General features: G+C 40.0%; 1 protein-coding gene across 1 annotated transcript in view; it reads right to left on the reverse strand.

The window, feature by feature from the left end:
• LOC138011610 (protein MON2 homolog) overlaps nt 1–23700 on the reverse strand; it is a 36628-nt gene that overhangs the window by 10791 nt on the left and 2137 nt on the right. The window contains exons 5-23 of the mRNA XM_068858692.1: nt 23170–23299; nt 21969–22066; nt 21304–21429; nt 20608–20784; nt 16718–16842; nt 14851–15150; nt 13725–13969; nt 12623–12710; nt 11458–11785; nt 8591–8695; nt 8280–8360; nt 6581–6654; nt 5884–5971; nt 5009–5110; nt 3955–4065; nt 3089–3181; nt 2702–2784; nt 2400–2562; nt 1410–1691 (exon numbers count right to left, since the gene is read on the reverse strand). Coding sequence (XP_068714793.1) covers nt 1410–1691; nt 2400–2562; nt 2702–2784; nt 3089–3181; nt 3955–4065; nt 5009–5110; nt 5884–5971; nt 6581–6654; nt 8280–8360; nt 8591–8695; nt 11458–11785; nt 12623–12710; nt 13725–13969; nt 14851–15150; nt 16718–16842; nt 20608–20784; nt 21304–21429; nt 21969–22066; nt 23170–23299 — 2799 coding nt within the window. The remainder of the gene's footprint in view (nt 1–1409; nt 1692–2399; nt 2563–2701; nt 2785–3088; nt 3182–3954; nt 4066–5008; nt 5111–5883; nt 5972–6580; nt 6655–8279; nt 8361–8590; nt 8696–11457; nt 11786–12622; nt 12711–13724; nt 13970–14850; nt 15151–16717; nt 16843–20607; nt 20785–21303; nt 21430–21968; nt 22067–23169; nt 23300–23700) is intronic.

The raw sequence follows: 23700 nt of genomic DNA on the forward strand, positions 1-23700 counted from the left end.
GAGCCATTTTCATAGTCAAGTAAAGTCAGTTAGTCAATGTCACCCCAAAACAGCCCTTCTCAGAACTACATCCCCAAAACAGCCCTTCTCGGGACTACACAGGAGTAGGAGGAGGAGTAGGAGTAGGAGTAGGAGTAGGAGTAGGAGTAGTGGTAGTGGTAGTGGTAGTGGCAGTGGTAGTGGTAGTGGCAGTGGCAGTGGCAATGGCAGTGGTAGGGGTAGGGGTAGGGGTAGGGGTAGGGGTAGGGGTAGGGGTAGGGGTAGGGGTAGGGGTAGGGGTAGGGGTAGGGGTAGGGGTAGGGGTAGGGGTAGGGGTAGGGGTAGGGGTAGGGGTAGGGGTAGTGGTAGTGGTAGTGGTAGTGGTAGTGGTAGTAGTAGTAGTGGTAGTGGTAGTAGTAGTGGTGGTGGTAGTGGTAGTGGTAGTGGTAGTAGCAGTAGCAGTGGTGGTGGTAGTGGTAGTGGTAGTGGTAGTGGTAGTGGCAGTGGTAGTGGCAGTGGCAGTGGCAGTGGCAGTGGCAGTGGCAGTGGCAGTGGTAGTGGTAGTGGCAGTGGTAGGGGTAGGGGTAGGGGTAGGGGTAGGGGTAGGGGTAGGGATAGGGGTAGGGGTAGTGGTATTGGTAGTACACTGATACACTGAACCGGATGATCGTTACATGGGGGTGGGGTAAACCCGCCTTTTCATATAAACTCTTATTTTTTCAGCCTGGCGTTTACATGATAGCCGGTTAGGGTTTAGCCGTGGCGGGTTCGCATTTTGCCATGTAAACGCTTGAAGGTGGGGTAACGCGCCAAACCGGGGTCGGCTTCTTGTCACGATATACTGCCTTTGGCGGAAGCGTTGCAGCATTAAAAATGACAATAAGAACTCTACAGCACTGAAAAGTTGAAGCAAGAAAAGCTAGTGAGAGTAAAGGAGCAGTGACCACCAAAATGCATCCTTCGCCCGCCATTTTGCCTGTTTACGTACTCAGCGACCACGCAGTAGCCTCGAGAAAGGTGACCCGGGACCCCGGGGTAATAAGATTGCATATAATCGCGACCTATTTTTTCGACCCCACCTACATGTGAACAGGCCCTAAGTACGACATTAGACTTTGTTCGTCCTTTCTCATTGGTCAAACAAACTCTTCTGAATAAGGTTTACGATGCTCAGTTGAAACTCACTTTAGAAACAACGACGCGGGCAGGACTCGGTGACAAAGTTTTTCTTCGAAACTTCATGTGAACACTGAAGTCTTAAGTCTTCAAGCTAAAAAGTGTCGCAAGATTTAATCGCATTCCCCAGGCCAATTCTTATCTTAAGGTCCTCAGTGCAGAGAGTTTCGGGAAGTACCAGCAATCTGCTTAATAGACATTTCCAAGAATAACCTACTCTTTCCATGGAAAGGAAACAAAGCTTGGACAGTTACCTGCCAGAGCACTGTATACCAGGTGACATTCTCCAATAACGAACCATGTGCGTTGATAGTAGAGAATAAAGTTTGTCCCGCGCTTTTCCTAACCGCAGGTCGAGGATCAACACATAATTCACCAAGCTTGGCATACAAACACATCCACTGACGGTCAGGGGGAGGTACGGGTTTGTCATATTTGTTCCCAACATTGCCACCATCATAAGCAGCGGTATCGTCCTGCTCCAGTGCAGCATTGATCTTCTCTCGGTGTTGTGACAGGAAGTCGGAAATATTCCACTAAAAAGAAGGAACATTGAAGGGGAAACCGTGAAGGGTGACACATAAACTATATCAAGTCCTTTGCATAAGCGAATCTAAAAAGTGATTTTAAGACCACATGGTACGCAGATTGCGTGCCGTAACTCATTAGCATAGAGTGGTTTTCAATTGTGTCGAAAGTAATAAGCGAATTGGTTTGGTTTTGCATTAGAGCGATTTTCAATTGAGTGTCGTAAAACCAAAGTAATTACTTTGGCAAATCAAAAAGGAAGGAGACAATCCAGTAAACCAATCAAGACTCGAAGTAATTACACGTAAGCCGACACAAAGCGCGGGAAAATGTGCACGCGCAAGCCACGATTGGTTTTGCTTTCACTTTTGATTGGTTGAAAAAGTGGCGCGAGAACTTTGAACCAATCACTGAGTGAAGTAATCATAAACCAAAGCAATTCGCTAATTACGTTCGACACTCAATTGAAAACCACCCTACCTCACTCAGTGATTGGCTCAAGGTCCTCGCGCCATTTTTTTCAACCAATAAGAAGTGGAACCACATTTCCCGCGCTTTGTGTCGGCTAAGTGGAATTACTTCGAGTTTTAATTGGTTTACTAGATTGTTTCCGTCCTTTTTGATTGGCCAAAGTAATTATTTTGGTTTTGGTTTTACGGCACTCGATTGAAACTCGCTCTGTCAACGGTTTTAAGCAACTTATTCACGTGACTCACCAGCAGGCCAATAGCTGTTAAGCTTATGTTGAACTCCTGCGGCTGCAGACCAAATTTTCCCGCCACGTCAACAACTACCTTGATACACGAGCAAGGCATCAAGGGAAGAAAATCCGTCACAACCAGCTGCAAGCTTTGAAATGCAACGCGAATCAGGCCTTCACTGGAACACATAAAATAGGGATTAATAGTTTAATATCATCGTTTATCAAAGATGTAACCACCAGAGGATGGAAACTTCGCATTTTAATGTTAACTCCAGACGAAGACGTCACATAATGAAACATGGCCTGATATCTTACCCCTGTTGGTTCGTAGCTGCTCCAATAACACCCAAAACACACAGCCAGCCTTGACCCAGATTTTGACCAGTAGAGTGAAGAATCTGACCACGGAGAAAAAACATTAAACGTTAACTTCGAAATGTGGTCCACATTTGGTCTTCCTTCCATAAGAAGAGCTAACCGCGGAGCAAGCCGGAACCGTAACACGACACAATAATTATTATTCAAAAATGGCGCCGGGCGCCAGAAAAATTTAACCAGTGATTCCGAAATTCATTTGTTTGGGATACAAATACTTTGGAAAAAAATATCGAACAAGTTTGATTGTAAATGTTATTTTCCGTACACTGAAGTAATAATGATTTTTGTTGGGGTGGAGTACATATCATATATAAATCTTTTTACCTGGAGAACACATTCCAGTTGCTTATATCGAATATCAGGAAACATTACAGCTGACATTTCTTGTAGCGGACTCAACAGCATGGATTGCAATTGCTGTGAAAATAGAGACAAAAAAAATCACTACTGAGTACAGAAGGCGAAACGACCCAAGGACCAGAAATCATGTATGCACAAGATTCAGCCATTAGGGCCGTTTATACGACAGAAAATAAGCCGCGGCTTACTCTGGCCGCGGCGTACATAACACGCGAAAGGAACTATTTATACGAGTATAAACTCCAAGGCCAGGATAAGCCGCGGCTTGAGGAAGCCGTGAACGTAGATTTTGTACCATTTATACGGGGTGTTAGCGTCTTGTGTAAGCCGCGGCTTATTTTTTCTCGTATAAACGGCCCTATTGTGTTATTCTGTGACCAGTTCTCTTTTGGTATAAACGTTACTTTGCTGTTTATTCCGCAATTCATAATACTATGAACAAAATGGAGAGAGTAAAATTCACTCAAGGAAAACCAAGCGATAAACAAATACGATTAAATCCAAGAAATCAATTGAAATGTTTTTCTAAAAAAAAAAAAAATTGAAATGTTGGTTTTTGATGAGACTGAGGAAACCGAATTGTATGTAACTTCAGCTTGCCTATTTCTGTACTTCTGTGTGAACATCACTTTGCAGCCGTGCGCTTCTCTGTGTACTTCGCTTTTTTTTAAGTGTAGACTGGAAGACATATCGTAACATCGACGTACTTTGAGTCCGCGCCAGTGAAAAACGCGATTGCGAACGCTGACCCTTGATCTCGGTAAAATTTTAATTATATTCAAATACCAAACTTTCCTTGTAACCCAGGCTTTAAATCACAAATCACTTACCAGGTCTTGCTTGAGTGGTGGATTGTGATCATGCGTCAAAGCTGAACGAACCAATGTGGTGACAGCTTCTGCTCCCCATTCACGCATTTTACTATGAGGGTGTTGACAAACCTTACGAGATTCAAATTTTTAATCAAGAAATGTCTACTTGGAAAGTTGTTGAACATACATACGTCGGCACAAATGCAACCTTTTCATGTACTTAAACGTTTGACTCCCAAGAGTGATCGGGATGTAAATTCTCTTCACAATTTCAATGAAATGTCATTCAGACAGGTTTTGAGAATTAAGATTATTATCAGATTAACAGGTGTGATCTTGATGTAACACCAAATTCTCATGACTACCCAAAAAAGATCTCTATGGCACTAGTTGGGAGAATGAACGATTCGATCGTGGGAATGAAAGGGTAAAAAGGTGCGCAAACGTTTAGATGCCTTTTCAAGCAATTTTCACGAGTTTTGAATAGGAATGGGCGATCTGATTGGTAACTACAACAAAATGGAGCTACTTTTCTTTATGAGTAAATCGAACCAAAACCACCCGCGTTTCCCTCGATTAGCACAATCTTAAATTAACAGGCCTTTTGCAACAAACGATCACATGGTACAAAATCCGCCATGCTGGAGGGCAAGCTCATTATTATTTCCCCACTGGGACATTAAAACAAAGGCAAGTCAAGCTTGACTGGTTCAGGTCTCTTTGTTTTAATGTCCCAGTGGGAGAATAATAATGAGCTTGCCCTCCAGCATGGCGGATTTTGTACCATGTGATCGTTTGTTGCAACAGGCCTATTGATCCAAGTTCTGATTGGTTTGAATTGTCCATGACTGCATGCTGCCACTGGAACTTTCCCGCGCTTTCCGCCGGCTGCTGGTATTTCCCTCTGGTTCTTATTGGTTTGTTTGTTTGTCACATGGTTTCCTGCACCGGCTTTAACCGATTTGAATTCAGATAGGTCACATAAGCCCTCGCTTTACGCTCTAAATTTTACAAATAAGCAAGTCAACAACATTGTCATACAAAAATTAATGCGTATTTCCGAAGATCCTACCTCTAAGAGATGAGCCGTCAAGGGTTTCCACAATACACGAGCACGGTGAAGATTATTTAAGCCCGTTTCCAAAAGCTTGGCAACAGCAAAAAGAGACGGTTCCTGGGAATAACCAGAAATATCGTAGGAAATAATTCCTGGATGGAAGGACCAACTTGAATAGAAACGGCAAGTTTGATAAGAAAGCTTATGGTGCTGTGGAGATGGGGATTAAAGCAATACATTGGGTACGATATAAAATTATGTTGATAAGGTTCTATGGTCGTAGGTTATCGATTCAAAAGCTAACGTTCCAGAAAAGCCCTTAATTTTGACAAAGCCGAAAACTTTTCCAGAAATTATGTTATGAAATATTGTTTATACCCGGTGATGTGTTAAGTTTGGAGCCCGCGGGCTGTATACAGTAAAGAACAATTTATATCTTAACACAAAGGAGGGATCCCTTTATATCTTCAAATGTTGGCCATGTGACAACTGTATTTCAACAGCATTAATTATTGGAGTGTAACTTGAAGTGCTGCTATGTTTTCCCGGTGAACCAACCGAGCATTCGCCTTAGTAATGGAAATGGGGACCACACAAGGGAAATACTCTTAGAAACTCTACAGACAGGGGGTAAACATAACAGCGGTAAAGTTACACTCCAATTGTTAATTCTGTTCATTATATTGACACAGCAACGCTAAGAAACCAAACTGGAAAGGAGAAGACCGGCTGACTATTTACGAATCGTGTCGGAGGTCAATTCGGGACCACCTATGACAAATCGAATCGGTGTTCTGAGCGGGATTTCACCTGAGCCACCCATATAAAAATTAAGCGTCTTAATACACGCCGCTATCCGAAACAAGGCAAACGTGGCTACCATTTCTAACCTTATTACTCTGTGCTTGCTCCATTGATGTGGTAGACAATCTGCACAAGGCATCGACCAGATGATGAAGCGCCACGTCATCCAGATACCTGGCAGAGAAAGGGAGAAAAGAATCACAAAGCTTGAAAAACCAGGAAATAGAAGGGCTTGTTTTTCGCTGTCGGTCCGTTCGGTGATTGGTAAGCAAAGTTATGCCCACTTAAAACAGCCTTACGTTCATTTTCCCGCGCTCACCTCAAACCTCCACTTTCGTTCATTGCTGATTGTCATTGGTTGTTGGTATTGCTTGTTAATCTGATTTCACTGATTGGCCAAAAACATTCCGCTTCTGTCTCGACCAATCAAAGATCACAAGACCAAAACAGCTTGTGACTTGCTTCCACGCGTTTTCCCGCGCTTCAACTCTGACTAATTAATTTATTCCCTCGTTCTTTCCCGCGCGTTTTTTTTTAATCACGCACTTAGTTCCGGCTTTATGAAGTGGCCTCGAGCTCTGAGACCTGATTGGTTCGTTTCATTATTTTCTCGATGTAGGCACCGCACCGGCTTCATGAATCACACTTTTGAGCTCTGATTGGTCAATTTGATTGGCTGCGTCTCATGCAATTTCTTACAGATAACGCACCGGTTTCGGTGTTACGAAAAAATGGAAGACTAGCAAAAAAAAAACCAGCATATACGTAAAGCGCTCAACGCACCTCGAGGTTTCAAAAAGCCTTGATAAAATAGCAGCTAACACAGGAAGTTCAGCCATCATCGCTTGAGTTATAACCTAACAACGATAAAACCAAACAGATTGTTAAAATTCTTCCATGGAAGTTTTTATCTTTCAAGAGACTTTTCTTCTCACTAGCTTTTGCTTATTTTCATAGTAACACGCCCGCATTGTATTACATGTATTGAACTTGGAAGAATGCTGACACCGTTTTCAGGCTAAATTCGCCGAAAAAGGAACCATTAGCCTACAACCGTGAAAAAAAAATTCGTTGGGACAGTCATGCATAACTCGTAATCATCGATGATTTCAGAATTACTTTCAAAAGCGGTGCCACATATAAAACTCTGCTGAATTCCCCCTTCCCCCTCCCTGAAAAAAACTACGGGTTCATGTTTATAACATTGTGAGTGGGGTGGGAGAAGAAGTTTGAATCCGCGCGACTGTTTGCTTCAAGCGCTAATATGTCCAAGAATTTTGTCCATGATTGTAGGCTAAATATATATGTGTTATTTACCAGCTGGGAGGTCCGTATAACGAAAAACTGTGACCGAGGTCTTGAAAATGCCGCCCGAGGCCGCAGGTCGAGGGTCGCTTTTTCAAGACCGAGGTCACAGTTTTTCGCTGTACGGACCGACCCTTAGCTGGTAAATAAAGTATTTAATTTTTTCCTCTCTCTCTCTCTGCCTCTCTGAAATCACTTTTTTAATTGTTGACTCGCACCGCGCTTGATAGCGAATGCAGTAAGCGACTTACAAACTGAACGTTTCAAACGGAAATATTTTTGATTAAATTCCATTTCCACGCCTCTTGTCTAATAAAAATCTGTTTTGAAACACTTACTTCTGTATGTCAACGGATTCGGTGTCAAAGAAGGGAAATTTAAGGTCATTACACAAGCTCACGCAACCAGGGCTAGGATTCCTCCCGGCTTGACGGGCAAAGATAGAAAAATACCGCCCGTTCCCAGAGCCAATCAGATCGCAGTATTCGCAGAATTCCACCCGCTCGCGCACTGAGAAAAAAATAAATACCTCTTACTGACCGAGTTCGAGGTCCGTACTGTAAGTTACGGACCGAGTTTTTTACCGTTGATTTATGGGCCAAGCGCAAAGCGTGCGAGCCATATATTAACGGCAAAAAAACGAGGGATCCGTAACTTACAGTACGGACCGAGAAAACGAGGTTAGTAAGATATTTATTATATCTCTGGGGTTCATCCGGCGCGCGCGGGCAAAGAAACTAGTCGAAGTCAAGCGAAAGGTTCAACTGCCACAATGATTGCCGTGTCAAAATCCGAAAAACTAAATCTTCTTGGCTGTTTGAAACAGTTGCTTGCAAGATTCAAACAGTTTTACAAGTTTATGTAACAGAAACGACATGAAAAACTTGCTAGGGAATGTTTTATCGAAATTTTAAATTTAGCGGGCTGTACAGTAGCCTGCGAACGCAGACGTATTTCCGGCGGTCGTTTACCGCCAGAAATACGTCTGCGTTGGCAGGCTAGCTGTACAGCGGGCTGTACTGTAGAATACGACCCGCTAATTTAGCCAATCACAGCGCGCGTACTATCTGAGAGATATAATAGGAGACAATAGTTTAAGATGATTGGATCATATAAAACAAGAAAAGTCAACTTACGTTTTCAGACGACAAAAAACCTTTTTGACAAATGTTCTTACCAAGTTAGGTGCTTCGCTCGTAGGTATTGCCTTTAATGTCCCTCCCGCGGATGGTTTCAGACCCAGTATCCAAGTGAGATGCTGAAAGAAAGAAAAAAATTAACATACCGATCTTTCGATTGCGAGGGCCGAATCATATTTTAAAACTCGTCAGAAATAGTTGGTCTGTAAAAATGCCTTGACTTTAGCAAAGGATATGTACAAAGTAAGCTTCATGTTATGAGTTCCGATGGAGTTCTATTTTCTCAGTGAGCAATTCTATTTTTTAACCCAGCCTTGTAGGGAGAAGTTTCTAGTGTTCACAAGCTCACCTGTAATGTGGTCAGAACCATGTGCCATGCAGTACCCAAGATGCCACCGTGGCAGTGCGCAAGACTCAACAACGAGCGCATACACTGAATATTCTTTGCTGTTAACTGAAAGAAAGCAAAATCCCTTGAAATACTCTTCGCCTGTACAAAAAGGAAAACCGCCATAGAGCAATACCTCTTGTGGCGTTTGCAAATCTGCAAAAAGGTGGTTCCATAAAGGCGATGTTACACGAGCCGATTTTTAACGCAACATTGTTGCGTTAAAAGTTGTCTCGTGTAACATGGCACACAGGGCGATTTTTAACGCCGCATGTTACATGTTTTTGAATCGCTTTTAAAACGCTTGCCGAATTTTGTTGGAGTTGGTGCGTGTAGCACCCCCGCTGTTGACTTTTAACGCAACATCGTACTAGAATGCACCACGGAGAACAGAAATAAGTCACGTCGACAGTCACGTCAACAGCGTCCGCCATATTTTTCGCCTGAGAATTGTCGCGCAGGAGCCTGGGCTCAAATGTTCAATGTTGCGAGCAATGTTGTGTTTAAAATCGACTCGTGTAACATATCGTTGCCGCAACAAAGTTGCGTTTAAAAGTTGTCTCGTGTAACATGGATTAAAAATCGGTGTTAAAAATTGGCTCGTGTAACAACACCATAAAACTGTGCTAGGAACTGTCTTTCTGTGGTTTTCTTTTTAACCCTACTACGCGCAGTACTATTAGTTGTTGGTATTTTGATCATTCGTGGAATAGAAATCTCTGGACAAGGGGTCACTCGACATCTTTCCACACAACACTCTGCACAATAGGCCATTTCTGAGTTCAAGTCCGCCTACTCTTCAAAGCGAGTCTAAGTGCGAAGTTTTTGTGATGTTAATTAGTTCTACGTTACATATCAATGAAAACTAATTTTCATACGAAAAACTTCGCACTCAGACTCGTTTTGAAAAGGAGGCAGACATCAATATTTTTCAGTTTTCAGTCACGTGATCAGTAACCTTGTTTTTCCACCTAAACAAAAGAAAACATTGGCGTGATAATTGGCCTTTCCGAAATTCAGCAGGGAACTGGGGCGAGTTTCAAGTTTTAACTAATCGATAAACTGACACTACCACATGAAAGATCATGTTGAGATTGGTCATTTGGCCAAGTATGGTGCTTTTAGGGTGAACAGAGACCAAGTTATGGACCTTGAAACATGGTTCAAAATCCATACAAACGTCTCTAATTTTGACAAAGCGTCCCCCAAAACCATATAAACTCTAATTTTTTTTTATCAGTTTAGTGACAACTGTAAAATCCCGTCATGTACCTACAATTTGAAAGAAGCTGCGATGAAAATCGCTATGTTTGCCCATTTTAAAGAGTATCACGGAAATCATAAAACTTTTAAGAGTTTATATGGTTTGGGGGAAGCTGTATCAAAATTAGAGACGCCTGTATGGATTTTGAACCATGTTTCAAGGTCCATAACTTGGTCTCTGTTCGCCCTAAAAGCACCATACTTGGCCTAATGACCAATCTCAACATGATCTTTCATGTGGTAGTGTCAGTTTATCGATTAGTTGAAAATTGAAACTCGCCCCAGTTCCCTGCTGAATTTCGGAAAGGCCAATAGAGCTCAATTCCAGAAGGATTAGTTGGGGACAACAACATGGCCGCTGTGACGTCAAATGGCAACACCCTATACTCTTAAAAATAGAAGAGTAACCAGGTTTTGGAAACATATTCATGTAAAAAGGTGTTCTGTGGTTAAGAAAAATTTTAAAAAGTAAGCTTTCGGCTTCCATACTAAAGCCTTTAAAAACTAAGATGTAAATGCGCGAGATGAAAATATATACAGAATCATGGAAGTGTGAAAAAATTGTAAAAATGGTAAAAGGGGGAAAAAAAGCGCTAATCTAAAAGAACAGAGTATTAATTCCCTGCGCCGATTGTTCCTGGAGCTACATTGGTGACACTGGAAGGTGTTTTTCAACGAGAAAAGAGGAACACACTTGAAATGTAAATATATGTAAAACTGGCTCTAACATTGCAGCTCATGCTTCGCGTAACAATCATTCTATGGACTTCCACTTCCGCATTCGAAAAACTTTGGAATCTTGACACACCGCTAACACTAATGAGGCAGACAATACCTCCAAGCCTTTGCCAAAACAATACTCTATTCTTTTAGATTAGCGCATTCTTTCCCATTTACAGTTTTTACAATTTGTTTCCCACTTCCATTCTGTATATATTTCCATCTCGCGCATTTACATCTTAGGACACTTTCCATTTAGCAGAACTGACCAGCCAGACAAGGTATTTAGAAGGACTAACTCTACTACGTCTTCAAATTGACACACTTCGAGGATGAAATATACTCCCCCAGAAACGTGCGAGGGATTATCATGCAATTGTTCCTTCAAATTGTTGCATTTTCTTTGCAAACTGACTGGTCTGGCTGGCCAGTTCTGACAAAAGGAAAGCGCCCTTAGTTTTTAAAGGCTTTAGTCTGGAAGCTGAAAGCTTACGTTTTTCAAATTTTCCTAACCAGAGAACGCTTTTTGATATGAATATGACTCTATACTCTGGCTAGCATAATTTGGCATCACTTCACCCTTTGACTCTAACGATTGATCATTGTGCAACTTCACCTTACATTTTCACTACAAAATTAGGCAGACAAGTATTGAGAATGAAGACTGTTATCAACCAAGGGGCAGAAACTTGATATAGCACTAAATTCTCATAGCTACGCAACAAAGAAATCTATGGTACCAGTAAGAAGAATGAACGCCTTAATAGATCACAGGAATGAATGGGTAAACTGATTGTTCCATGCATGACTGAGTTGGCTTACAGAGCCCTTTTTGATTTACTTACAGACACAGGACCATGACTAGAGCCAAGTGGGATCCCTGTGACAACAGCACCAAATCCTGTCTCTCCAGAGATAGACCTTCCCAGGCCCTTGTGCTCTCCTAGTGATTCTGAAGTGCCTTGGGATCCACTTGTTGGAATCTTAACGTATGACACCTGGGCGGTACCAGAGTGGGGGTTTAGTACCGTCAGGGTGTAGTGTGGGGGCAAGGCGGCTTTGCAGAGTGAAGTAATAAAAGCATCTCTTGGTGTTGTTAGATTCACAATGCCACAAACATTAGCATACAGCTGATAAGATTTAAGGATAGATTCTGTGGCAGTTTCGTCATTACTGTGAAACAAAAGACAATTCAAGTTAACCTTCACTTTTACCTTAAATTTTATGAGGGTGAACCATTTACACTTTACAATAGGCCATTTTCGAAATATCAATATTCAGTTTGATAGTGAGGCAGTGAGGACAAAAACAATAGAAACACGTTGCAATGAATGGGAGAAAATATTTGCATATCATCCACTTTGCTTTGTCTTTGTCCACTAAACCTCTCTTTTAAGCTGAATTTTAATAATCGAAAAAGGCCTATTTCCTAACATCCGACTTAAACAATGGCACAAGTACAGGCAAACAACAATACTCCATGCCCTACTGTTTCTAAACACTGTGTGGGTTTCTTTATGTCACACCATAACCATAACCATAACCATGTCACACCATAACCATAATTTACGAGCGAAGGTTTTGAGACAGTCTATGATAATGTTTCCATATCTGAGAAGACCAGAAAGCCGAAAACCACTTGCAGATGTGATTTCAAAGGAACTACCGGTACTTTCTCTAGGCCATTTGAAGACCCTGAGTGTTGGTCTGCCAAGGAACTGAACCAGTGACTTCCCTCTTAGCAGACTGGTGCCTTTCCCAACAAGGTCATCCAGGTTGCAGAAACCATAGAGTTTTTCAGAGCATCAAGCCAGAGAGGGGAGGGTAGTTGGTTCAAATCCCATTCAAGATTTGAACTTCTCCGAGCTCCATTGTCTCACGACACTATATTTTAAACAACATTTGTTAATTTGCTAAAACATTTTAATGTTCTAGCAAAAACAATGTGCACAAAGAATTCAATCAGAATGATCGTTTGTGACAATTAAGAAGTATTGGGAAACTTAATACCTGGCTTCTAAAAGCAATGATAATGATGCTAATATGCCACACCAAGAAGCCAGCACCATCTCCTGAAATAAGTCTGGAGTGTTTGCTCCTAAAAGATAACAAGAAATATAAATTATTGGAACCTGGTCATCAAATTTTAACAAACTTTTCTCATTGCCTTCTCAATGGATATTTGTAAAGTGTAATTTTTGACAATTTAAGCAGATATGGTTACCATAATAGTAGTTTGCATTGTGGGTAGTACAACCACCAGAATGCCAATCAAAATTAATATGAGAATTGTTTATAACAGGTTGAGAAACATTCTTTTTCGGTCTAAAGGCCTTTTTGTGCTCAGGCAGTCAACGCAGTCGCAACATCTGATCTTCTAAACTGCCCCTGATCTCTCATCAGGTTCATTTTTCCCTTCCCATTCGTTTGAAGTGATATACTGAGAAACAACAAAGCTGTAGGGCTCTGGTGTGGGATCAGTGTGATGGTTGTTGCAAGGACAGGTGCCCTTTTAAAGTTGGCGGCATTTCTTTAAGTGCTGCTGTAACTGAATGTTATGTGAAAACGAACACACAAAGATTAATCAAGGATTTCATGACACTTAATCAGTTCCCTTGAAGGACTGGTATACATATTTTGCTACAGTGATCGTATCACACATTATAGTTCACCACTAAATTTTCTCCGATTCTTATTGATTTAAATTGATCACGTGACGCGATAGTGTTCGTCCGCGGAGAGACACTATCAGCCCATAGTGCCCATCAGAGGAAAATACCCGGATGGATAGTAGTCGTCAGCTGAAAATACCTCTGTAAACAAGCGGCCTTATGGAAAATAAACAATCAAAATTGTATTAAGAGGGTTTTTGTTTGTTTTCTTTTTCAAATTTTACATTGGCTGACACGGCTTTCGTCTAATAAAGTTGAAAATAATTCAACATGATTTTTGATATTTGCCCTCAAAGCTTCGCTTCTCGGGCAAATATTTGTTTTAAGAACATCAAATTTCCGCGGGGCGACTATCAGCCGATAGTTCCTCTACAAAAACACTCTATTGTTTAAATAATATTCAGAAGTTGGGAATCCTTGAGTATGACTTGACTACCCACCATTCTCACTATCAGCTCCTTCATTAGCAGCAGCTCTTATTGTTTCAGTGCCGACACCTGTGTCATTTCCTGTTCTTGTTACTTGGGGTTCAATCCAGCCCCCAACAGACTCAGCACTTGATTCACTGTTTTCTTGAATAAGCACATCAAGGCTTTTGACAATCTCCAACAAACAGGCAAAGGCAATGGAGAGAGTGTATCCCTCCGGGATTGTTGAATATTCTGGTCTTTCCAACTGTTCCAAGCTATATTAAGAAAAATGAACTAAACTTAATGACTTAAATTCTAGACTTACATGTCCAAAGCTTAAACCTCTTCTCTAACAGTAAGCAAAAGCCAGCAGGGGTGTCCAGAAATGCATGCAGCCACAAAGCTTGCAAAGTTTTAATCAGTGGGCAAGCCAGCATTACTTCATGACCTGAGGGAGGGCTACTTGTATTTCTGCCAAAGTTTGAAGTCCTAATTATGAACCAGTAACTTGAAAGCTTTAAATCTGATCTTGTCTTTTAAAAATAATAATATTAACAATTCACTCTTTTTTGTAATATGAAACCAAGGCAAAGTTAATAATGAACTAATGGTAACACAAGTTAATAACCAACGCAGTCTTCCCTTCAGTACTGAAGATCAGTGGCTGGGCCAGAAAAATAAAAGAAAGAAAAGGAAACTTTTATAATCCCCAATTGATAGGATTGTGGTCAAATGAGGAAACAGACTGTTCCTTTAAGTAGTAATTTTGTGGAGGCAGTGCAGCCCAATAGTTAAGAGGCTTGCCTTGAAACCCAGGAATCCCAGGTTCAAGACAACTTTTGACCACCAGTTGAATTTGTTCCTGGCAGTCCCTGGTTCAACTTCTCAGCTACGCCTGTAATTAATAGCCAACTGGTTTGCCTCCGGCCAGTTGGGGTTCTTAACAGTTGTTGTTGAATGTTCTGTTCTGTCGGGATTGTGTTTCATTGCCCTTGAAAAGCCCCTACTGGGAGTGGTCATGTGTATGGTAAAAAGAGAGGTTGCCAATAATTTTTAAATCAACAAGTTTAAAAGCTGAGTTAAAAGATAAATCAAGTATGTCAATGATTAACTGCAGCATGACAATAATCACAATTTACAGGAAAAATAAACTTACTAAACAGCTTTCGCTTGCCCATATGTTGGCATAACTGACAGGGGTATCCATGTACCCCTATAAGAAAAACCAGGCTGTGGAGTCACTCCGCCCATTGTGCTGAGAGCAACAACAGAAGGTGGTGGTGCACTGGATGGTGTTTGTATGGTATTGGCACCAGGTAAATGGGATGCCTTCTCTGATGCACTGTGCATTGTTTGGTTGGTGAATAAACTTTGAGTGAAGCTTGTCAGTGCATTTACCATGTCATGGAAGATTCTGGTTGAATGCTCTTGCATGTCGTAAAACAAGCAAAATGACCTGAAACGATTGGTATAAGCTTTGTGAGTTTTTGTGGACCTCCTTGTCACTCTCATTAAGGACAGTGCCTACTATTGTTAAAGTGCTACTGTGATCAAATTTTTATCCCTTGAGTTTTTTGGTTTATCACATAGAGTACCATGAAACATTAAAAACGCTGTTTACCGTTTGGAAATATCTGCATTGGTTCCAGAGATATTTAAGTTTGAAAAATGTGTTAAATATGCAAATGAGAAGGCTGATGACGTCATTCACCCAACCCCGTAGAACATCAAGAATATAAATAGAGCTATCTCGGTCAATTTGCAACAGAGACCATTGAAACTTGGTGAGCTGATAGTTCTGAAGGCAACACACCTACGACTGTAAAGAAATTGGTTCCCATGGCAACTCACTCTTTTCCAGTCCCCTCCAACCTGATTTCAATATTTTGGTGATCTCAGGCTAGAAATACATTAACCAAGGCCACAAACTCGACGTAACATCTTTATATGCTGGCAGGATCATGCAGATGAGGCACCATTTGCAAATATCAAAACAGAACGCCAAAGGTGGTCTGCAAAGCTTTTAATATCAGGGAGGTCTGGAACCCAGTATGTTGCCATGGTAACAAAAATGGTATGCTCATATTGTGGAACACATTTACTAGAATCTTAGTGCAAAGAACCAAGTATTTCTGATACAAATTGGCTGAGATATCTTTCTCCATCATACTTGATCAAAATTTGGTAGGGTTTATGACGTCATCACTTGGCTAATTTGCATATTAAAAAAACTTGAATATCTCCAGAACAAAAAGAGATATTTGAAAATGGTAAACAGCATTCTTCTTCTCGTACAGACTACCTGTTTATGTGCCAAAATGGCTTCGATAGGGAAGATTCAAATTTCGTCACAGTAGCACTTTAATGCGCATACGTTCTGCGCATCTCCAGATACCCGGATTTCCTATCGCCGATGCTTACTAATACAGGGATATTTTTGCGCGGTTTAAAACTATCCAGAGAAAGTAGATCTTAGTGAGTACTCTTGGTATCCAAAAAGAAAATTGGGGGTAACCATGCATTTTTGAGAGATACTTAAGCTTCAATTTGAGAAAGAACGCCATACATTGCTTTGTATTTTAACGCTTTTTACAAATATTATTCATGAATTATCTTTGAAAAATGCGTGGTTACCCCCAATTTTCTTTTTGGATTTCAATAACAGTTGTTAAGATCTACATTTCCTGCATCGGCACTGTCCTTAATAGATACTGATTTTATATTAAATTTTACCTCGTAAGGATTCAACTTAATCATGAGTAAGTAAAGTGGCAACCGAAATGTTACACCAATTAACTATCTGACTAGTTAGCCAGGAAACATGTAAACGTTTGATAAAGCTCAAACAAATACGTAAAAATATTAGATTATTAGACAACAGGCAAATCAAGGGTGAATTTATCTAAATACATGTACCTCAAGCTAGAAAATTCACAGCTTAAGTCCCTGCAACCACAAAAATTCAGGAACGGAAGCGTGTTCACAAGTATTGCAATAATTTGTGTATGATTTCTTAATTTTACCTGAGCAATGCAGGTTGAATTGTAAGAGCGTGGAGTACTTCAAGAGCCAATGCTCTTTGCCACTGACACTTATCAGGCTCCAGAAACTTCACCAATAAAGATAAAAATATCTCACATTCTGTCACCTGCAGAACAATTATTGAAGAAAATTTAATGTGACCCAAATTGGCACAACAGTTTGGAAGGAATGTCTTATCAAAAGGATTATCTCTAGAACACTGTTTCACGTAATGTTATGGTACCAAGTGAAACACCAATAAGTCACTACAAATGTCTCTAATTTCGAGGAATCCGTCCCCCAAAACCAAAATTATATTGAATTTGGGACAACTGGAAAATCCTGTCATGGACCTACTATTTGGAAATAGTTGAGATGAAAATCATTTTGTTTGCCTATTTTCATGAATATTACAGAAATCACAAGAATTTTTAAGAGTTTGTATGGTTTTAGGGGACACAGCCTCAAAATAGAGACATTAACATGGATTTTTAACTGTGTTTTAAGGTCCGTAAATTGGTGTCTGTTCGACCTAAAAGCATCAAACTTGGACAGACGGCCAATCTCAATGTTATCGTTCATGTGGTGGTGTCAATAATTTCAAGTTATCGATTGATTCAAATTGAAAACTCGCCCCAGTTCCCTACGCAATTTCAGAATAGCCCATAGTTGCTTAACAAGATGCACTCATTAATGTGACGTAGTCAGGTCACCATGACACCAACAATAACCTATATTTTGTCTTTAAACTCTTTTATCTCAGAAACAAACTTGGTGACTTCCAATTTCTATTGCTACAGGTGTAGTTGGAAAGTGATTTGCAGGATACATGTAAGTGAACACCATTATTCAGCCATCGGGAAACACCTTGAAACACAGCATGGCAACAACAGAACAAAGACTGACCACCTTTTCAAAGTTCTGAGGAAATGTAACAGCAAGTTTGATTGCTTAGTCGAAGACATGTTGTACATAATTATATAATTAAAGGACATCAACTGAAGCCTTCTCTTAACACGCAAGCTGACTCCATTCGTGCCAAACTGTTTACGTGACACCTTTTTTCTTTATTGTGTTTCTTACCTTGGGAATTATACCCATAGGACATGCAAATATTTTATGTATTGTTTCACATTTTATGTATTCGTATTACACCTTAAACTTTTTCCCTTTTTAACTCGATAATGGTGTAACGTATAATGTGTAATGTGTTTTAAAAATCTTTTAGCGTTTAACTTCTCAATCAATTTAAAATAAAACTGTCTGTAAAATTTAAAGAATTTCTGTGAAGCAGAGTCAGAGCGACCTTAAAATTTTCCAATTATGAAGGTGGCTATGAATACACTCCAGAGAATTATTTAACAATTATTCCATGAGCCTGCATTGAATACCAGATGGTAAATAGCCAACGCGATGCGTACCACTGAATTGGCTATAACCAGTATCATATCTAACAAGTACGAATGGAATAATTATTGTTTTATTAAATTTCTTAAACTCCAAAAGTTTAGAAAGTACGAAATATGAGTGAAAAAAGCGAGCAAATCCGAGCGAAATCGAAAAAACTTGAGGAGAACTGATGCGATGTTGTGTAAGACCTTGTGTCAGACAGATGAAGGCTCGATCATCACAAAAGTATTTATTGCCTTTTTGTGTACTTCTAAACATCGGAATTGATCCAAAGTTGTGTTTTTTGCTTTATTCAGAGAGAAAATTTGCTTTTCGGCGAAAAAAGCTTTTAGCTTAGCAACGGTTGCCGCAATCAATTGCCATAAAAGGTCAAACTAAGACATATGAGCTGATTACAAAGATTGAGTGAACCAATCAGAGCATGAGAATGTATTAACCAAGCCTGAAAATTTAATAATATGTTTTAACTGTGCTCAGAGTTTTGCCCAACACTGCTAATCATTTTCCGGGAATACATGTAAAACTTGGGGTTACTGAGCATTTAAAGATAAAATATAGGAGATTTTAAAGCGGCACTTTTGTTGCCACGACGACCTATTCGCAAAGTCAATGAGCACATCTTTTAAAGCATGCAATGTCCCACATGGTACCATAACTTTGCCATTACGTGAAACAGAGTTAATTCCAAATAGTAGTTTTCTGAAAGGTTGGAAACTGGCTTGAGCCTCCTTAAAGCTGAAAAGGTTGTGGGTACTCCTCATCTTAATATATTGATTTAGTTAAGCCTAAAAGCGGAGCTCTCTGGTTATTTATTCTTACTGCCTGAAAAGTTAAAGGAAAAAAAAAGATTTTCGAATTGTCCATGTTTTCTCAGTGTTTCTGGTTACTGCTTAATTAAATCATTTTCTTTGCTTTCTTCTGTGGAAAAATAGGCATGCAATGTGTATGTGTGCTAGTGCAGTAGCACAGCGCGGTATCCTGCCAACTGAGCTGCGTTTTGTCTTCCAGGAGATTCAAGTTAACTTTGCATAATATTTAGCTATAATAGTGCATGTTGCTATATAGCACGATATTGTTTTGCTACCATATAATTATCATTATAGTGCCATGGTACATGTCTTAGGTAAATAGCCCCCTGAGAAGACATGTGGTTGCTAGTAAAATACTAAATCCCAGAAAGATTGAAGAAAATACATGTAAAAGAAAATCGAGAAACATTGGCTTTGAGGCTGACATGTTCATCATTTTCAAGTTCCCTCACAACTTCTTTTTCACCACAAGTTTGAGGTTGCACTCTGAGCCTCTGACAGCTTTGTAAGACAAACGTTCCCTAAAGTTAAGCCCTTTCGGGCGGGGGTTAGTATTTGGATGGGTGACCTCACAATATAGGATTCACTGTCAGAAACATGGGAATGAAAATTCTATTTTAACGCTCAAAAATGCGAACTAAGCAAGGTACAGATTTTGTTAGCCTGCTTTACAAAAAACAAATATTGATGCAAAAGTAAATAAATATTGATACACAGTTTTTGGCAAGAGAAGAAGTTTTCAGGAAGTGTCGATCAAGAATAAAATATTTTGCCATCAGCAACAAAATTTGCGACATGAAAGAAAACTTAAATTTTGAACCAAGAATATACCGGTAAAAAGTTACCATCAGCGAAAAACATCTTGGGAGGTTTTTGCTACGTTCAATTTTTCTATTGTACTTTTGGCTGCACAAGTAAATCGCAAAAAGTGATAATTCACTTAACCCATTCACCCCTAAACTGGCCATACTTAGCATTTTACTCTGTCTGACGCCAGACGATTTTACTCGTCAATGGGGAACCCCCAGGAGTCAATGGGTTAACCCATTCACCCCTAAACCGGCCATACTTAGTATTTTACTCTGTCTAACACCAGACAATTTTACTCGTCAATGGGGAACCCCCAGGAGTCAATGGGTTAACCCATTCACCCCTAAACCGGCCATACTTAGTATTTTACTCTGTCTAACACCAGACAATTTTACTCGTCAATGGGGAACCCCCAGGAGTCAATGGGTTAACCCATTCACCCCTAAACCGGCCATACTTAGTATTTTACTCTGTCTAACACCAGACAATTTTACTCGTCAATGGGGAACCCCCAGGAGTCAATGGGTTAACCCATTCACCCCTAAACCGGCCATACTTAGTATTTTACTCTGTCTAACGCCAAACGATTTTACTCCTCTATGGGGAACCCCCAGGAGTCAATGGGTTAACCCATTCACCCCTAAACCGGCCATACTTAGTATTTTACTCTGTCTAACGCCAGACGATTTTACTCGTCAATGGGGAACCCCCAGGAGTCAATGGGTTAACCCATTCACCCCTAAACCGGCCATACTTAGTATTTTACTCTGTCTAACGCCAGACGATTTTACTCGTCAATGGGGAGCCCCCAGGAGTCAATGGGTTAACATACATGGAAGCCTCCACACTACATCAAACCTTACCAGGAGTGTGTAGAACTTTTCAATAAGCACAGAGACAATTCTTAAAAGTCTGACTGCAACTGGATAGAGAGGTTTCTCCAATGGACTTGAGGTAACACGTTGCTTGATACTTGGAGAAAACAGCTTTATTATCAGAGGACAAACCCTTTCTTTTAAGAGGAAGCTAAATTCCGGATGCTGGAGGCAAAAAAAAATTCAAAGAATATGTTTTAAAAATGAAAATTGACGATGAACCTACAAGGGTGACAAACACTTGATAGGTTGTGAGAAAAGATAGATGGACAGATATATGGATGTAGATCAGACAGACAGACACTTAGATAGCTGATAGATATTAGATAGATAGACAGACAGAGAGATTGAAAGAAAGAAAGTAAGAAAGAAAGAAAGAAAGAGAAAAAGGGTGAGAAAAAAGATAACAAAGCAGAGAGGAGGTGTGGGAATGATTAACACTAAGCCAAGGGAGAGGAGTTGGTGCGGAAAACTTACATTTTAATAAACATTAAATTATAATAATCAGGACAGAGGAGTAAGAATTATTAACATAAACATAAGGTCATGGAGGAGTGCAGATGATAAACATGAATTTAGAGGAGTAGGGGGGGGGGGGGGGAGTGAGGAATGAGAATTATTAACATTGATGCAGGGTCAGAGAAGTTGAGATGAGTAAGATGAAGTTAAGGAACTTTTCATCACCTTAAGAAAAATGTTTGGATATCCCTTGAGAACACTCTCTAACAGCTCCAAACCAAATGTGCGTGTCATCTCAGTTATCCCTTGTAACCAATAAGGTTGCTCTCCATTTGTCAGTTGGCACAAATCCTGTTGATTTCATAAAACTGTTCAAAACTGACATCAGTCTGTAGGTAAGCAATCTGTTTCCGATCCTATAGCTATGGAAGGTTGGGGAAATTGATCTGTAATCTTTAAACAGGTGTAGTATGAAATGATAAAGTCTAAAGAGCTGACAGTGACATAAAAAGGGAGAGAGCAGGGAATAGAGAATGGACGTCTGAGGGTCTGTGAAGGATATAAGAAATATGAGAGGGGAGAGAAGGTACAACAATAGGGAGGACTGTATAATTATATTATTTTTACGTTCTTTCTTTTCCTACCCTATTAAATTTTTAACCATGCTCCCCAAAAATTAGTAATAATAAATCCCCTTGTTGCATCTTAGCCAAATCCTTTCATTAGGGCCTAACATTAAATTTTAGGTTTTTTGAATGAGGCAACGACGCTTCACTCCGGTATGGAAGATGTCATGTGAATAATAATAATAAAAGTTGAGAGCTGCTAGAGGGAGTGCTTTAATTGTCTGACATTTATATTATTTTAAAATGCAATGTTCAGAATATTACTTGGAAAAGTAAATAAGCATCTCTGGCACACGGATGCAGACTGACAGGACAGTTCTTATGTCTGACTGATCCACTGGTATCTTCCACCTTTTGGGAGGCTTAAAAGAAGAAAAGAAGCTCATTTCAAGGCACAAATGGTAAAAGACAACTTTACTTTGTAGTAAACACAGTGTTTTCTTTTTCCTAAGGCGAAAAAACCTTTGTCTTTACTGTGTGTATCAGGCCCAAGATGATGCAGTTGATGGAAAAGTGGATTATGCTATGTTCTGGATAGATCACTAACCATTGAATGGTTCATTGATGGTTTTGGCAGCTCAGCAGCTATAATAGGCTACATTTTAATATTACTAGATTTAAAGAGTTTTTGAGTGGACAATAATTATTTGTTATTAACCCTGTCACCAAAGGGGTTCCACATTAACAAGTAAAAACAACATTAATGACACCAGACATTGTAAAACCTATAAGTGACATTCTTGGGCAGGAAACGATTAACATTTAAAAATTATTTGCCAAAGACCAGGCCTCGGTTGTTCAAAAGGTGGATAACGCTATCCACTGGATAAATCACTATCCAACAGATAAACACTAACAAAACCAATTGAGTTATCCAATGGATAGTGATTTATCCAGTGGATAGTGCTATCCACCCTTCAAACAACTGGGGCCAGGTGAATATCTGTGAATAAAAACCAAGAGGAAGTTGATGGTTTTTATTCACTGATATTCAACAAACCTCAGAGGCTTGTGGCCATTAAAAAAAGGGAAAAAAACCACCTGGCTGTTGATTATTGCATAATAAACACCTCAAGTGCAACGAATCAGCGCAGAGTATTTTCATTAAACACCCATGTAATAATACTAATTCCTCTCACTTACAGGGCAATAACATCACCTCTTACCTCATGCCTATGGTTGTAAAATAATACAGTAAGTATGAGGTCACAAATACGATTATCATAATAATTACGGAGAATTACAGAGGAATTTTTTGACGTCTTTCATATGACACAATCTGAGACATTAGCAATCCCTGTTGAATTCACCAATCTCTGAGAGTCACCAACACTCATATGCTTAACAAAAATTGCTGATCAATTAAAAATTAGACTGCTAGTTTCTTGTTAAAATAGCCAGAAAACAAAAAACACTGAACCAGATTCGTGCTCTCGAGTGAGACAAAATCAGCACAGCATCTCACCTAGTCCTTTGCTATCTTCTGTTACAACTCGCTCAAATATCACTGACACCATCTGTCTGACAGTAGCTGCTGCTGTGGTACAGATTGTTGCATCTTTTATGAAGTATAACTTGAAACACAAGACCATGGCCTTCAGAGGATCAGACAAAATAACGTATGAACAAAAAGCTTAAAATTCTTGCTTCTCATTAAAATAGGGATGATCTGTGGCAATGGTTTTGAACAGAAACAAAAGAAAGTGTTTGGATAACAATAGAGATTACTTCCCATAGGATTAGTTTGAGACCTGGGACATGTTTCTTAAAAGTCCCAAAACTTTTTGAGCCCTTTTCGGGTGTCACAATTCTCTCTGTGTCTTATGAACGGAGTGATCATTTTCCTTTTTTTGAGTTTGAAATCATGTCAAAAGAACAGCTTGTCAAAACAAGCATATGGCAGTTTTGTAAATGGCTTCCCAGGCCCAAAAAAGTTATCAGGACGCTTGTGACACGGGCGCATGGCCTCTCAGACATTAAGTGAAAACAAGTTCAA

Source organism: Montipora foliosa, chromosome 7 (genome assembly GCF_036669935.1).
Source record: "Montipora foliosa isolate CH-2021 chromosome 7, ASM3666993v2, whole genome shotgun sequence".
NCBI lineage: Eukaryota > Metazoa > Cnidaria > Anthozoa > Scleractinia > Acroporidae > Montipora > Montipora foliosa.